At 31.6% G+C, this 17,885-nt stretch overlaps 1 protein-coding gene across 1 annotated transcript in view; it reads right to left on the bottom strand.

The window, feature by feature from the left end:
- The window catches only part of LOC105338770 (uncharacterized), a 177,928-nt gene that overhangs the window by 92,000 nt on the left and 68,043 nt on the right, over nucleotides 1-17,885 (bottom strand). The window contains exons 28-31 of the mRNA XM_066065791.1: nucleotides 4,357-4,500; nucleotides 3,499-3,657; nucleotides 1,704-1,871; nucleotides 1,418-1,510 (exon numbers count right to left, since the gene is read on the bottom strand). Coding sequence (XP_065921863.1) covers nucleotides 1,418-1,510; nucleotides 1,704-1,871; nucleotides 3,499-3,657; nucleotides 4,357-4,500 — 564 coding nt within the window. The remainder of the gene's footprint in view (nucleotides 1-1,417; nucleotides 1,511-1,703; nucleotides 1,872-3,498; nucleotides 3,658-4,356; nucleotides 4,501-17,885) is intronic.

Genomic DNA, 17,885 nt, shown 5'->3' with positions numbered 1-17,885 from the left:
AACCTCCTCCAGTATCCAAAACCTATGGCTCAGACTCAGCATTCATGATTGTCTGGTGCATCAGTATCATAAGATAGAACCAGTATTAACTAAGATATCATAATCAGAGGGCACCTGTTTCAAAAACTTTAACCAGCCCCGAAAACTTTAACCTCCTCCAGTATCCAAAACCTATGGCTCAGACTCAGCATTCATGATTGTCTGGTGCATCAGTATCATAAGATCCACCATCAATGCAAGTTTGTTGACATTAGGACCAGTAATAGCGAAGATATCATTATCAGAGGGCACCTGCTCCAAAAACTTTAACTAGCTCTAAAAACCTCAACCTCCTCCTGCATCCAAAACCTATGGCTCAGATTCAGCATTCAAGCCTGTCTGGTGCATCAGTATCATAAGACACACCATCAATGCTAGTTTGGTGAAGTTAGAACCAGTAGTAACTTAGATATTGCTATCAAAGGGAACCTGCACCAAAAACTTTAACCTGCTCCAAAAACCTTAACCTCCTCCAGCATCCGAAATTCAGGATTCAGATTCAGCATCCAAGTTTTTCAATTTCATAAATAGGTCCAAATGCATCATACATGCAAGTTTGGTGAAGTTAGGACCAGTAGTAACTTAGATATTGCTATCAAAGGGAACCTGCACCAAAAACTTTAACCTGCTCCAAAAACCTTAACCTCCTCTAGCATCAGAAATTGAGGATTCCGATTCAGCATCCAAGATTTTCAATTCCATAAATAGGTCTAAATGCATCATCCATGCAAGTTTGGTGAAGATAGGACAAGTAATAACTTAGATACAGGACCTGCAACAAAAACTTAAACCAGGTCCTGACACCAAGGCTATGCCGGGGGTATAGCATAAGCTCCCACTGACTTCGTCTCGGTGAGCTTAAAATAGAAATTGTTTGGTTTGTTTATCACAATGTTTATCTGAGGCATTATTATTAATAAATTGACTGAGTTTATAAGATATGGGCCGGACACAATTGCACAAATAGATGGACAGACACATGGGAGGACAATCTGATTCCCTTCCCTTTATTCCTTCCAACTATGTTTGCTGGGGTACAGAAAGAGGGAATTCTTGGGTATTGGTAACCCTAGCTGATTTCTTTGAAATTGTTTTGATGTGGTATCGGTTAGTTTTCAGTAAGTAATTTTAAAGTTTGATCATCTTTAAGATAAGTACATTTGTAATCCATTTGCTGTAGGTTAAGTTACAGAATTTTTAAAGTCAACTTTCTTACACTCGGTACTTTAATAAAGGGTACAAATTTTGTAATTAAAATTGTAGTGGGCTAATATCAAACTGCTGAAATAAGCCAAAGTTCAAACCCTGCTAGAGTTACAGATCTTCTTTTCCTAGACTGTTAGCTTCATTTAACATTAACAGATTTTTAATATTCTACCTTCGTTACAAACGCAAACTGCTTCATGGTTAAGGAGGTTGCATGTTCCATTGCTACAGCCTTTCAATGTTGTACTATCACATTCCAATCGATCTAAAATTCAAACATTTATACTTATGATATCAAACATTCTATGAAATACTGCGGGTAACGTTTAACATAGAATTAACTTTGGACAGTCTTATATTTGTCTTATATACCAAAAATTGTGTATTTATGAAATTTTTACTACAGTCTTTGATGACTTTAGGACACAATTACTATTTTATATACTGGTAAAACATACCTATGTCAACACAAGAACTTGAACTGTTATGGCCCAAACCTTCAGTTCTTTTATTTTTATCACATTCTGTACAAGTTCTTTGTCCTCCAACATCTTGGTAATAATGGAGTGGACACTCTAGACATGGTTCATGCCCAGTTAAAGAATATTTCCCAGGTGGACAAGGAGCTATAATGATGGTAGGTTTCAGTTTCAAATTTAATTTTCAAGTTTCAAGCTGACAGTAATATAAACTATTTAAATATAATACCTTATCATATCATTGCTTTCTATAAGATTTTGTTTTAGTATACATATATTTAATACCTTAATACATGTACCTTGTTTAAACAAGAGGCCCATGGGCCACATCGCTCACCTGAGGAACAATAGGTATGATAAAATCAGCTTAATGGAGTCATAGTACAAACAATCTGGACAATGTACAATAATACATGTAGATCCTGTATAAATAAAATCCATTTTTCCCCCTGGATATTCTTATGTTTATAATCATTAGTCCCTTTTCTAACAGGATGATTTTATAGTCATATCACATGTTGAGGTATTGCAGTTCTCAAAAAGATCCTTAACAATTGTTTATATATGGGATATAAAGCTACATCAAACTCTGAACCTTCTTCTGAGGCCGAAGAATTGTCCTGGAGCCAAAGTCTTAACAATTATAAAGAATCATCTGGCTGATTAGTTTCTGAGAAGAAGATTTTTAAAGATTTACTCTATATATTCCTATGTAAAACTTCGACCCCCCCCCCCCATTGTGGCCCCACCCTACCCTCGGGGGTCATGATTTTCACAGTTTTGAATATACACTACCTGAGGATGCTTCCACACAAGTTTCAGCTTTCCTAGCTGATTAGTTTATGAGAAGAAGATTTTAAATATTTACTCTATATATTCCTATGTAAAACTTCAACCCCCATTGTGGCCCCACCCTACATCCAGGGGTCATGATTTTCACAACTTTGAATCTACACTACCTAAGGATGCTTCCACACAAGTTTCAGCTTTCCTGGCTGATTAGTTTCTGAGAAGAAGTTTTTAAAGATTTACTCTATATATTCCTATGTAAAACTTCGAGCCCCCATTTCAGCCCCACCCTACCCCCAGGGGTCATGAATTTGACAACTTTGAATCTACACTACCTCAGAATGCTTCCACACAAGTTTCAGCTTTCCTGGCTTTCTGGTTCTTGAGAAGAAGATTTTTGAAAATATCTCGAAATTTTTCATTAATTTCTAATTATCTCCCCTTGAAAACGGGTGTGGCCCTTAATTTTCACAACTTTGAATTCCCTTTGCCTAAGAATGATTTGTGCCAAGTTTGGTTAAAATTGGCCCAGTAGTTCTTGAAAAGATATTGAAAATGTGAAAAGTTTACGGACAGACAGACGACAGACAAAATGTGATCAGAATAGCTCACTTGAGCTTTCAGCTCAGGTGAGCTAAAAACTAGTAACAAATTTAATCAAGGCAAAGATTGTATTTGAAGAGCAAAAAGGGAAAATTAAATGACCTATTCCTAAGAGGGAAAAACACCGACTGGCACTCCTTTATCTTTGGATTCTTAAAAAAAATGATACTTCCACATTGTACAGTTAGATATCTTAAGAAAATATTAATTTTTTTAGATTTTTGTAGAGAATTTAAGGCTTGATGTTGATGAGTAAATCATGTGACCTAGAGCTTGTTCTATGCAAGAACTTTGATTTACATTTTCATCTGCTAAGCTTGGAATATATTAATTTATTGATTACAATAAAAATACCCGTGCAGCATGAACATTACACTCATACCTTTACAGCCTTCTATACCAGGAACACCATTCTTTCCATCTGTTATATAATTAGCAGGACAATCTTCACAGGTAGTTGCATTTACCCAATACTTATCTTTGCCGCATGGTATACAGTTTGTCATTCCATCCTCTGATGTAAAACCAGGTGGACATTTTGCTGGTAAAATGAAACATTTTGGAAATTGATGATTACAACATAATATTAAGCAATGTAAATTGTCATCTGTATCTACCCTAACATCTGATTTGTTTCAATAAAAACCTACAATTTCAATGGAATATATAACTTAATTCTATGAAAACCAAAATTCTGTAGTTTTCTTAGGCTTTTTTGTTGGACACAAATAACTACTGCTTTTTATATTTTTTTCATTATCATTAAATATACTTTAACCCTTAAATCACCTTTCTCAAAAACTATCTGTCAGGATCAATTGCAATTTTCGTCAACCTTTTAAACTTTATAGATTCACATTCATATAATGACGTGGCTCTTGAGAAGAAGTAAAAATGTAAAATGGCTACTTATATGCCAAACAACATGTAATCAAAAAGCTCATCTTAAAATTATATTCCCTACCTCCCAATCCAGAATTGAAACACCGAGTCATGAGGAAGCAGACCAATTTTTATTAAGATGACCATGTGAAGCACAATCGATGCTTTGTGTTAAACCTCATGTTTTCATGTTCCAAATAATGTAAGGTATACTTTCCTATTAAAACATTATTTTGCTCATCATAGACTTTCAATGTAGCAGACTAGCCCTAATGTTTTGGGGGAATATATGTGTGAGCTATATTAATTTTAAAGTGGTATTGAATATTAATAATCTTTGTTTAAGATAAGTGCATACCAATACAATTTGTTTTATCAACACTTGATACTGAATTTCCACCACAAGATTTACAAGTTGACTCTCCTGTTAAGTTTTGATACTGTCCATCTTCACACATCAAACAAGTAGTTCCACTGAAATACCTTCCCTGTGGACATCTCACTGTTGAATATAGAGAAAATCTGGTATATTTAAAGGATTTTTTTTTTTAAAAAGTTTTTAAATTTTATATCATGTTTTAAACAGAAACAACATAAAAAGTCTTAAGAGCTCACAAAGTATATAAAAATTAAGGTTAATGATCTTATTTAGATATTAGTAATACATTCTATTACATGACAAAATATTTTATTACGGGCCGCCAGGAGGTGGTCCGTTATTTGATACACATTTAAATATTGTAACTGCGTTTCTGCGAGATAGTTTTTATTTATTGAATTAATATTATGCTTATTTTAATAAATTAATTTAAAGTAAATTTGCATGTAGAAATATATTTTATATACCTTTTAAAAAATAGTACATATTTTTTGTTTTACTTGTAAATGTAAAGTTTGTCATAGACTGTCGTGTTTGACGGTTTTTATCATGACTATAATATATTCGGAAAATTTCGGAGATTTCATTCTTTTCAAAATAATACATCGGGATCGATATACCAGACATACCAAAGACCTGAAATACTAAAGACCTGAATGACATGAAATTTTATATAAATGAAACATTTGAATTTCTACGTGCTGCATCAAATAAAATGACTTTGTGTGTGTATTTATTACATTTCCATGTTGTATGTGGTAGAGAGATATCATGAATTGACATCCATATCAATTTTTTACACAAAAATATGAAAGAACTGAAAATATGAATTAGCCTGGAAATTTGAGCTAACCTGATTTTCTAAAATTTCTTTTGAGAACCTCATGCAATTATATAACTATGATTATCTTCGTAAACTGAAGTGTAGATAAGATTTATAATTCCGTTTAGGAAAAAAATTATCTGGCTTATTTTTTACCTTTAAAATTGTGCAGAATCTACAGGTGAGCATGATCTTACATGTACCATTAAAATAATCCATTTTTATCACGTGGTCCCTTGAAATCACGTAACCTAATGCATTAAGGTAGCTCCATACTCGTAAAATTCTCTTAGAAAAGTTGAAAAACCGAACTGATTTAAACTTAATAGACTTAGATGTCATCAATTGTTAAAAAAAATATACATGTCATCACACTTTTTGAGATGCCAGATAAACATAAACTAAAGCATATTTTAGCATTAGAAAAATGTATTTTTTTGTGTTAAAAGTAAAATCTTGTAGGCAGAAATTTGTTTTTCGGGTTTAATTTTAATGTCAACTTTATCAGAAAACGAAAATTACAAAAATATTTTAAAATCAATCGTTGGAATAAGAAAAACTATAGCATTTAGACATACAACTGAGAGAAAAGTCAGAAAAAGAGTTATTTCCCCTTTGTATAGATAAAATATATAAAAATTTGGAAATATAGTATAAAATTAAGTGCGAAAATATCTTGAACCTACCAATAATTCTAATTACATCCATGTGATTATATTAACATAAAATAAATAAAACTATCTTGTACAATTTTTAAAGAATTCTAAGTTTTACAAAAAAGTGTGACATCACAGAACACTGGATCTACTTTAAGTTTTAATTCAATACAATGCAACAAAAAAATCAAGATGGTTTGAAATACATAATCTCAAAGAGAATAACGATGAGTTGATCTTTGTATTAGAATAATGTACCAATCAATGTGTGTTTCTCCATTACTTCATACTAACAATAGCAATGATTATATAATTACCGTAAGAAATGCTTAAAGTAACGAACTCCATTCTTAATAATAATAGTAAAATGTTAAAATTCAGAACATGCTTCTGAAAATATAGTACATGTAATTAAAATTTACCATAAAAATTAGTACAACAAACTTGTTATTTTCTTCTTTGTGGTTTGTTTTTTATGTAAAAAACCAAAGATGATTCATACAACAATTATATTTTTGCGGCCCATTTGATGCTTGCGTCAATATGATTTTTTGTTATCAAAATGTGATACAATAAAACAGTGTGTCATATGTGATATCATATTATTCAATATCATATCATTAAATATTTGTATCATGTGATATGACAACAATATTGTACATTCAAATGATTTGAGATGATACTGTATCATATCATAATATGATAATAATATATCATATCAAGTTTTATCATTCATCATATGATTTTATAACAAATCATATTACAAAATAATTTAATCCTGGTTGTCATGTAGCAGATAGGATAAAAAATTTCATTAGATTTGTTAAACCTGGTTTGCATGTCACAAGACATGTCACAATGCACCAACATCAAAAGCTACTAATCCGCTTGATGTTACGTTTGAATTTTGTACAGATTAATATCATTTTAAAAATTAAAATGCACCCAAATTGTACAGTAAATTACAGAAAATTTAATTAGAAGATATTTACTCAATTTCTACCCAAGTTATACTCATATAACCTGGGTTGGAGCAATTTACACTTTTCATAATCCGCTTCGCTGATTATAAAGCGTAAACTGCCCCAACCCAGGTTATACGAGTATAACTTGTGTAGACATTGATCAAGTTCATTTCTTCAATATAATAAGATCATATATTTACTTCTACCAAATATGATTCCCTCTACTTCTTACAGAAGCTTATATTCAATTCACAGCTCCACAGAAACAGCCAGAATGAAATCTACATGCCCTGTTTATGATTAATCGAAACCTACAGCAGCTGAAACTGACATGACTGAAATCGACACCATGTTTATCAATTGGTCATAACCTACAGCAACATGAGTAAAATCAACAGACTGCACAAAAAAATAATTAATGGTGATGTCAGACTCAAAGGAGTTGATTTGGCAGTTTCTTTTAGCTAAAATACTTATGTACATTAACAGTAATTTAGTGAATTTTACTTACTTTTTATAATCAATTTATTAATTAGTTAAAAAAAAGATGTAAATATAAACAATAAAATGCTTTCTTTAATGATTCATGCGAGTTATGAAGGAAGCGATCATTGCAGATAAAATTTTATGCATTTTTTCTGCAACATCGCCATCTTCGTATCTCGCATGAATTACCAAAGAAAGCATTTTATTGTTTAAAAAGTTTTTTTTTCAAATTGTATTGAATATGAAATTAAATCATATGTTATGCCAAGGTATTGTATTATCGGATTTGATAAGGCCTATAAAAAAGATGGTGTGTTTAGGGCAACACTGATGAAAAAATTAGGTAAGGTAGGTAGGGATTTTTTTTTATTTTATCATATTTTTTCTGCATGAATCCTAAGATTGTTTGTTTGTGTCATATTTAAAAATGGGTTTTTAATAGAAATAATATAAAAATCACAATCAGATAAAAACAGACATCTAAAAATGGTAGGACCGGGGCATTTTTGTAGGTTAGGTAGGGTTACCCTAAACACACAACTTCTTTTTTTAGGCCTAATAATGTATCATATGATATGATACTGTATCATATGATATTATATAAATAGTGCCTGTTTGTACGAAAGCCGAGAAGGATCATTCGAGATTCGAGATTCGAAATACGAGATTCGAAATACGAGATTCGAGATTCGAAATTCGAGATTCAATATCTAAATTAACCAATCAAATCAAGGATCTAAAAATATGTATCCTAGCGACATCAAACTGTTCTAAATAAAAATCATACGTACATGCTCTTATATACAAATAAATGCTATGTTCACTTCTCCCTACCTAACTAAATAATTATTTGTATTTACTTTTACACAGAATATCTAAGTAGACTAGTAATAATGCAGTGTGCTTCGCGGATCTAAGTGATTTTGTTTGCCCTGGTGCATTTCCACCTGATGCGTTTGAACCCTAAGGTATTTCACCACCAGTAATAGTTTAAAACCCGGGTTTATTCACCCCTTTTGTGTAAAAATGCGGTTATGGTAGAGAACTTCATAAGCGTAGCTAATTTTTTCTGTAGGGGGTCCTAGGCCAATTTTTAAAAATTTTACTATGTGAATTTAATAAGCTCCAATTTTCCCGAGGAGGGGGTCCAGATCCCCTGACCCCCTCCTTTCTAGATCCCCGCATGAAGAATAGTACATGTATCGTAATAATCTAAATATAAATAATCTCTCCTGTTTAACTAATAAATATAAGCATTACTTATCGTTTTTATGTATGCATACAGTGATACACTAGTACTATGATTATAAACAAATCATTGAGATATTATCACATCATACGGAATTATTAATAAATAAAAAAAATTTCCCTTTCCTCAGTAAACAACTTATTATGAGTCTTACTTTTGGAATTGTTTTCAATATAGAAGGATACCTACTCTCTACAATTAAAGGTAGGGATGATAGGGTGCCAATTTGTTCACATTGCCGATTTCTTGTGCAGAGAACAGTAAAACCCTTTATTTGATTGTGCATGAATATTTCAAAATTAATTGTTGTACATATATTTTGTTATAATTCATTCATTGATATATCAACAAGAAAGAATAAAAGCATATGTTTCACAGCCAAGTTAAGTTTCTCTGTAGTTTCCTACCCCCCTACCCCCCACCGCACCAAAATTGACAATAATTACATAGAAGTCATACAAATTTTTACTTTTTTTGTAAGTAAATCTCTAAAGATGTAAATAAGCACTGCAAACAAAGATGTGTGTATTTAATATACTACTACATTACACTTAGCCAGATAAAATGTAATCAGGATGAAGCTACAAGGGGTGAGTGGTGCAAATTTACCAATTTGTCGCCATACACACAGAACACCAAATAAAGAAACTGTGAGTGGTGTGTGGAATGCATAAAAGATGGCGGCAAATTATCTCAAATAATCAGTGCCAAAACCCACAAATAGGCTGTTATTTGTTACATATCCTGCAAAAACATTGATAAAAAATGTTATCGTCCCATAACATAGCCGATTAAGTTAATGTGTACATATGGTCAACGTACATGTAATTCTAATATACAAGAAGGCGGACGTATCAGGCGGGGATCCAGAAAATTAAATTTCAAAAATGATCGGTTGAATTACATTAAATGCTTTGAAAATTTTTTTAAACTATCGCACGGGTCAAAATGCGTGATAGAAGCTATGTACAGTGTAATTGGAAACTTTTATTTTATATCAATATGTAGTATTACCTATTATAACAAATGAGAGTATAGCACAACTGCCACAAGCAATACATGTCCTTTACCGGCACCACCTCCCTCCCCATAAAAAAATGAAACAATTATCGTTTTATTTGCTAAAATGTGTGTGGTTCAAGATTTTTCTAAAGGACATACCCGATTAGAATTGAAAAAAAGAGTCGTACGTTTAAAACTAATTTTGTCAAAACTTTTAGATTCATTTGGCTATATTTTGGTCCATTTGGGTAAATATATGCACCAGCGCAGCTCTAATTTATAGCGAGCGCAGCTCGCCGGCGCGCAGCGCCGGCGAGCGAAGCGAGCTCTAAGAACCAGTGTGCGCGGGAAAAAGAACGAGCTAAACCTACAGTTCATCAAACAAATTTGTTTGTCTACGTCCCATAATGCTCTCTAATGTTTTCACCCGTGGTGCTATGCCAAAAATGGCTGACTTGTAACTCGTAATTTACGGTGACTTAAAGTTTGAAGACACGTTTTGAGTACCGTATATACTTTGGCGAGACTCAAAAGATTTGTTACATGGCTTCCATACCTTCGTATTGAGTCGAGAAACGTAAACAAAGACGAACAAAATCATGGATGACGTCACAGTGCACTCGCGCTATATTTCCCGCGATAAATTTAGAGGTGGATCAAACATCTGTAATGAGTGTACTGGCTATTGCAGTATAGACTGCGATACCTGTCTCATTGACATATGATTTGTTTTTAATCTTTTTTTAATATAGAGATTTTAAATTTAAATTGAATTGAAATTGATATATATACTAGCAAGAGGCATACTTTACTGTCATATCGATCCATTTTTAAGCTAATTGTGCATGCATGTAAATACAGTAGGCAGGTAAGTATATGAGTAGGGAGGAAATAAACAATAGGACATTTTGAACTAAATAAAAAGGAATAAAATGAAAAAATAAACAGGTAAAAACAATTATGTAGATATTGCATATAGTCAGACTATTAAATTTAAAAGTGGGAAATTACACACCTACAAACAGGTACCGGTCTCTCTCTCTCTCTCTCTCTCTCTCTCTCTCTCTCTCTCTCTCTCTCTCTCTCTCTCTCTGGGTAGGGGGTTGCGCTGTATGTATCATAACCATTAAAATTAGTACCTTTGGCATACTTATTGTAGAGCAATACTCTCTCAAAAATTCTTTGACGTTCATTGATACCTAAATAAAACTATAAGTTGACAACTTATGACAATAAGTTGATGCAAGGTATGTGTGATTCTTGCTGCGCTCGCCAGAACGGTAGCACCGTAAAACATATTATATAATCAGGCCATAAATTCAAAATATTTTCAAAAATTAATAGCTTTAAATCCAGTGGATGAAAGAAAAGGAAAGCAAGTCGAACTCGATGAGTGCTAATACCTCTGTTGAATGAATGGTACAGTAGGATATGCGCAAAAAAGTCCCGTCTACTCTTTCCTACCCTATAATTATTGGAATATTAAATCCGATTATAAGAGTCAAATTAAAAATCAAGTACGGATATGTACCTGTTTATCAAAAGTAAAACTACTCATAATTTATCTACAGTGCATCGTTATGGAGCTACACAGAAAGTTTTATATTAATTTGCCAAGCCAAATAAAAAAAACCTGGAAAACGAAGAGAAAACAAAGTGGGGACAGAATAATTGACAAATTAATTAGGACTATATAGCCCCCCCCCCCCCCCCCCCCCCCCCCCCTCTTGAAATGTATATACTGAAAACAGATTATTGGCGTATAACATCCGCACACAATTTAAAGAAAATTTCATGTTTTTTTTATCATTTTCGCTAGCTAATGTAAGACATCACAAATACCCCAAGCCCCCTCACGGAAAAGGAAATGCTAGGTGATGAGAGAGAGAGAGAGAGAGAGAGAGAGAGAGTCGATGTAAATCACAGGTGCGCTAACACCGTTAAAATTAAAGCTTGCTAGTTGGTCTGCCCTACCCTAGCTACCTCCTCTCTTTTCTCGTTTTAGAGGCTTAATTATTGTCTATATATGCTTGTAACAAATCAAATCAATTTCAAATTCTAAATCAAACTGAATTTGACACTACAAAACTCTCTCTGTGTCTGTCTGTCTGTCTGTCTGTCTGTCTGTCTCTCTCTCTCTCTCTCTCTCTCTCTCTCTCTCTCTCTCTCTCATATCGACAATGGCATTGCCATACCCTACAATACACTATTCTTATCTGGATTTTTGTCCTTGAGGTTGTAAATCATTATATCTTCTATGGTTAAAAACTTTATCTTAACCTATATTTTGACATGTCGATTATTTTTTTGAGTTTTGTTTCATAGCTAAAACATTTAGATTAAACAGATCTTTCTTCGCGAGCCGATTTTTACACAGTTGGGGCGAATACACTTCGGGTTAAAATTGTTCGGGGGGGAATACATACAGGGCAAACAAAACCACTTAGATTCGCAAAGCCAACAGTGTTATTTCTAATTTAATTGTTTATACTGTGTGGGGTTAATTCATCAATGTTAATTTAACCATTTTATAACCACTATATAAGAGCTATTAAGACATTTATTTGTAGGAAAGAGCATATATACGAATGATCTTTATTTAGAACAGTTTGATATTGCTAGGATACAGGTTTCAGATCCATGATTTGATTGGTTAATTTAGATATTGAATCTCGAATTTCGAATCTCGTATTTCGAATCTCGTATTTCCAATCTCGAATCTCGAATGATCCTTCTCGGCTTTCGTATGTTTGGGAGGATAACAGTTGAAATTGACACCCCGAGAAAACCATTGTCAACCGACGCAAAGCTGGGTGACTTTGCTTCCCTGGTCCCACCAAGATCCCTGGCTAATTTTCCCATTTTCTCAAAAAGGGTAGTTCCTCCTAAAACCTAGATTCATCCCTGTCATTTGATAATGTCTCAGTATTCATCAATAATAACAACGTTTAAGTCATTTTTGTATCAGATTTTAGTATTTTATGTCACCAGGTTAACAGGTGTGTGACTGTCAGTCAATATATCGGGTCTCAAAAGCTCAGTGGTTAGAGCGCTGGCACGGTGTGCCAAAGGCCTTGGGTTTGAGTTCCGATTTAGACTTGACCATACATGTTAACCTTCAGTGCTGAAAAATAGGTAGATTTTGAATTGAAAAGCGGTGGCATCACGAGCGGTCTTTTTCGCGTATATTTCAAAGCATAGATTTTGATGGGTTGATGGGTCTAAGTAACTGTTTCTGATTAGAAATAAACGATATCAACTAAAATATAAGACTTTTGAATTTAAGTTATATCAACACATGCAATAAAAATGTTTGCATGCATTTACCATCATATTGATTACGGTATTAAAGCTAACTATTTTAAGAGGAAAAAATATTTGAGTGCAAAGACTTTAACAATTGCCTTTGATCAGAAAAAATGCGTTAAGTTGCCAAAATTCAACATATAAGAGAAGTAAAAACTTGTAGGAAATCGTATATTCTTTTTCAATATCAAAACGATGTTTACATGCTTAACACAAATCATGCAGCATTGCAATAAACTGTTAGTCAAGTTTACTGTTATGGGCAAGTTAAAAGATATATTCAGTCATTGTTAAAGCCACGTGTGGAACTGCAAAGCTTATTTTATATTGGCGAGGTCAACATCAACATTTCTTGTAACTAATGTTATCACGAGAAGTGGCTTCTTTCATAGTTCAATGTAAGACACATGCTTAAAAACTTATCATTCAACCGGCTTAAAAAAGCGATTGTGTCATGCCTCCGATTCAAAGTCACACCCTAATTTCAAACTCAACGAGATTTTTTTTACCACAATGGCTTCCAAAATGGCTATCTATCAAAACAAGGAACATATGTTGAAGAAAAGCGGTAGATTTTTAAATAAAAGTGGTGGGCAGGAGACAGAGCTAAAAAGCGATTGACTTCCACGTAAATCAGTAGAGTTAACATGTATGACTTGACTTTTCACCACCTGTTACAATTGGCACCCAACATGGGGCATGTAAAAAATGTATTAGGCAAGGACATTCATGAATAGTTATATGAAATTTATGAGCTAATGAATAATTGATGAATAGAATTCATAAACTTATTCAAGAACAGTTCATGAAGATGCACAATGAACTCATTGGACAATTCTTTAAATAATGAAACTGCATGAATATGAAAATAATTATTCATGATTTATTAAAAATAATATATTCATCACTTTCTTTTTATTGACAAAAGTTCATGATTTTAAAATGTCCAATAATAATTTCATAGCATCTTCATGAACATTTCATGAATAAGATTAATGAATTATCTATTAAGGAAAAATCATGAATTATTCATGATCACCTAGCTTGCAAGGAGAAGTGGGAACCATTAATAAAACAAATGTCACCTGCTCCAAAAACCTTATTTCCTCTAGCATTCGAAACCCAAAGACTAAGATTCAGCATTGAAGCCTTTCCATTGCTTAAGGTTAAATGTAAAACCAAAATTTTATTTTTTGGATTGTTAAAGTATCATTTCTGAAACATGATTTCATTGTTTAAAGAAGTATCTATGCCCATCATTAATTTAAACAAATTTTTTTGTATTTTTCTATGAAAAAAGTGGAAAATCCTTTTTGCAAGTAACACACTGTATAGTTTAAAATTTGGTGTGAATAAATGCATTTACTGATATCTAATAAATCATGTACAGTAAAACAATAGGACATTTTTAAATTATCTTTTAAAATAGAGAAATACTTCTGAAAATGGAAGGCATATTTTGTTCATATTTTTCAAACCTATAAATAATATCTTTAAAGAGACAAATCTTGCACATAGGAAATATATAAGGCATTCATTTTGTAAAAAGAAATTGAATCAAATTGGCAATTTTTGGCAAAGAATATTGCTAATTTTAAAAATTTGACTGATCCCTGTAATTGAAACCAACTCTTAGAAATTTATCTGTTTCTTTATCTATATATATATATATATATATATATATATATATATATATATATATATATATATATATATATATATATATAGTTAATACTTATTCTAACTGAAATCAAGAATAAAGTACAAAACTTTATTTTCATTTGTTAAAGGGGCATGGTCACGATTTTGGTAAAAAAATCATTTTTCCGATTTTAATGTTTACAATGCTAAACATAGGTAACCACAGATTACAAAGCTCACAGAGAGGAGACATCACCCTTATGAGACTTCACCTTTATGAGACCACCTTTATCATGAAAAATAAATGAAAATCATACTTTATGATCTTGGATATTCATGGATTCTGTTTTGACACAATATCGTATATCATCTGTTAAAAAATTGTATGATAATCATATGTTCATATGTTAATCAATACAATAATATAAAATTAAATATTGCATCCTATCATATTTACATCATATATCATATAATACATTAAAGTACCATAATAAACAACGATGAGATATGATATTATAACGTATGATATGACATTGTATTGTGTTATACGTTATTGTATTTGATCACATAATACAATATCATTATATATAAAACAATATAGTATTATATTACAATATCATATTACATAATACATCATACCATTGAAACATATGATATTATATTGTATAATATAGTATTACATTGTATGATTCTGTATCATTTTTGATACATTATATGATATTGTATCATATGATACAATATAAGTTGATACAACATTGTATCATATCAAATGATACAATATTATGTGATAAAGTAAAAAATAATATAATACAATATTGTATTATACATATTGTATCATATGATACAATAATATATTTTACAATATCATACAATACAATTTCATGTCATGTGATAATATATCATATTATAAACCAATATCATATTATACAATATTGTATGATATGATATTATATAATATTACTGTATCATATTATACAATTTCATGTGATATAATTCTATATCACAGAAACTAATATCATATTATACAATATCGTATGATACAATAATATAGAACATACAATAACGTATCATAGGATACCATATCATATTTTGCAATATCTTATGTAATAGTATCATGTGATAAAATAATAAATTAATAATACAATATAATATTATACAATATTGTATCATAATATACAATACTATACATAACGATATCATGATACAATATCATAACATAAAATATCAAGAAAATTGATACAATATCATATCATTTAACTTTTTATTATACTACATATGATATTATATTGTATCATATTAAACAATATTGTTTCATACAATACTATATCATAGGAATCATGTTATATCATTTATCAACAAACATATCTATCTATCGAGCTGGTTTGAGTGAGGTAGGAGATTTCTTTAGCATCCTTGATAATGGAGATCAGGCTCTGCATCTGAAGCAACCTCTGCCTTTCATTTATAATATAGTTAAATCAACTATGCAAGCCATCATCTATAAAACAGTGACCTGTTCCAAAAAAACTAAACCTCATCCAGCATCCGAAACCTATTGCTCAGATTCAGCATTCAAGCCTGTCAGGTGCATCAGTATACATAAGGCCAGCATTTTTTAATTTTTAGATTTACGAAATATTTTTCAAATTATTTGAGTAGGAGGAGGGAAAAAAAATAAAAATAAAATTGAAAAATTTGTCTGTCGAGAAAAGTAAATAAAAATAAAACAATTTTTCAACAATATTTTTTTTTATTTTAAAAATAAGAACACATGTCCAGGAGCTGCCATTTTTGAAATATATTAGTAATTTTGGTTGTTGATGATGTTCTTATCAAAACATATTTTATCCATGGGCACTGAAAATTTGTGTTAATATATTCATATGCATGTATAAAAACGAAGGTTTTTTTTTATATATGCAAGTACATATTGTACATATACATTAAGACCAAAAAAATTAAGGGAGTTTTCACTTCTTCCTTGCAGAAAAATTGGAAGAAGTTTAAGAAATCATTTATTTGATTAAGTTAACAATGCTATTCACAAATTCAAAATTTAAAATATTGTTACTGAAAATAAATTGGATTAGAAGCATGTCCATAAATGTCAGTAAAAAATCAAACAAGTTTTTTTATTTAAAAAAGACGAACTAATTTTTGTAATCTTATTTATTTATGTAATTATACCTTTAATAAAGGAAATGTTTCGTTATTTTGTTAGCTTAATGACAAATAAAATCATTCTCTTTCCTTCAGTCATAAGACTCCTGTGTTCAGTGTGTTTAGGGTTATTAGTCCAACCATATGACCCACTTACAACCGTTATGTAGAGGATCTATTTCCAAACGGTTAAATTATGATTATTTTAGAATTTATTTTGCAAAAATATTTTTTAAATAAGTAACTTATCATTTTCTTGCCAATGAGTTTTTTTTTTAATTTACGGAATTGTGATAGAAAAAGACTTCAACTTCTCTTTCTTGAGGAAATTCTGGCTAAGTTCCCGATCACAAAACTTAATAGAATCGTAAATTGTAGGGTTGGACGAAAGCAAACAGGAGTAGGCCCAATGGTGTTTTTTGTGACTTTTAGTGCCTGTGACTTGATCGGAAAGAACTTGGTCTTTTTAATCAATGCATGAACAACACTAATTCAGACTACACATACGTGATTGCATCAACATTATTTTTATTTTTACCAGAAAGAAAATTTCGGGTCGGAGGTAAAAATAAAATTAATAGCTTGTTCAGGTCCTTTTATTTTTATTTGAATTTTAAAAAAATAGGGTCGGCGGGTTTGTAAATCGAAATTTCAAAAAATGCTGGCCTAAGACGCATCTCAATGCCAGTTTGGTGAGGTGCAGACCAGTAATAACTATGATATCATCATCAGAGGGCACTAGCAATTAAAACCTTAACCTGCTCCAGCATCCGCAACCTATGGCTCAGATTCAACATCCATGCCTGTCAGGTGCATCTGTATCATAAGACACACAATCCATTCAAGTTTGGTGAAGTTAGGACCTGTAATAACTAAAATATATTTTTTAGCATCTATGATAATGGAGTTCAAGCTCTGCATCTGAAGCTTCCTCTGTGATTCATTCATATTACAGTTTAATCAACTATGCAAGTTTGAAATAGTACTATTATCTATTAAACATGTGACCTGTTCCAAAAAACTTAACCATATCCAGCATCTGAAACCTATGGCTCAGACTCAGCATTCAGGCCTGTCAGGTGCATCAGTATCATAAGATGCACCATCCATGGAAGTCTGGTGAAGTTAGGACAAGTAATTACTAAGATATAATCATCAGAGGGCACCTGTTTCAAAAACTTTAACCAGCTCTAAAAACATTAACCTCCTCCAGCATCCGA

The sequence above is a fragment of the Magallana gigas genome, chromosome 7, assembly GCF_963853765.1.
Source record: "Magallana gigas chromosome 7, xbMagGiga1.1, whole genome shotgun sequence".
NCBI lineage: Eukaryota > Metazoa > Mollusca > Bivalvia > Ostreida > Ostreidae > Magallana > Magallana gigas.
This window is presented reverse-complemented; position numbering and strand designations above follow the sequence as displayed.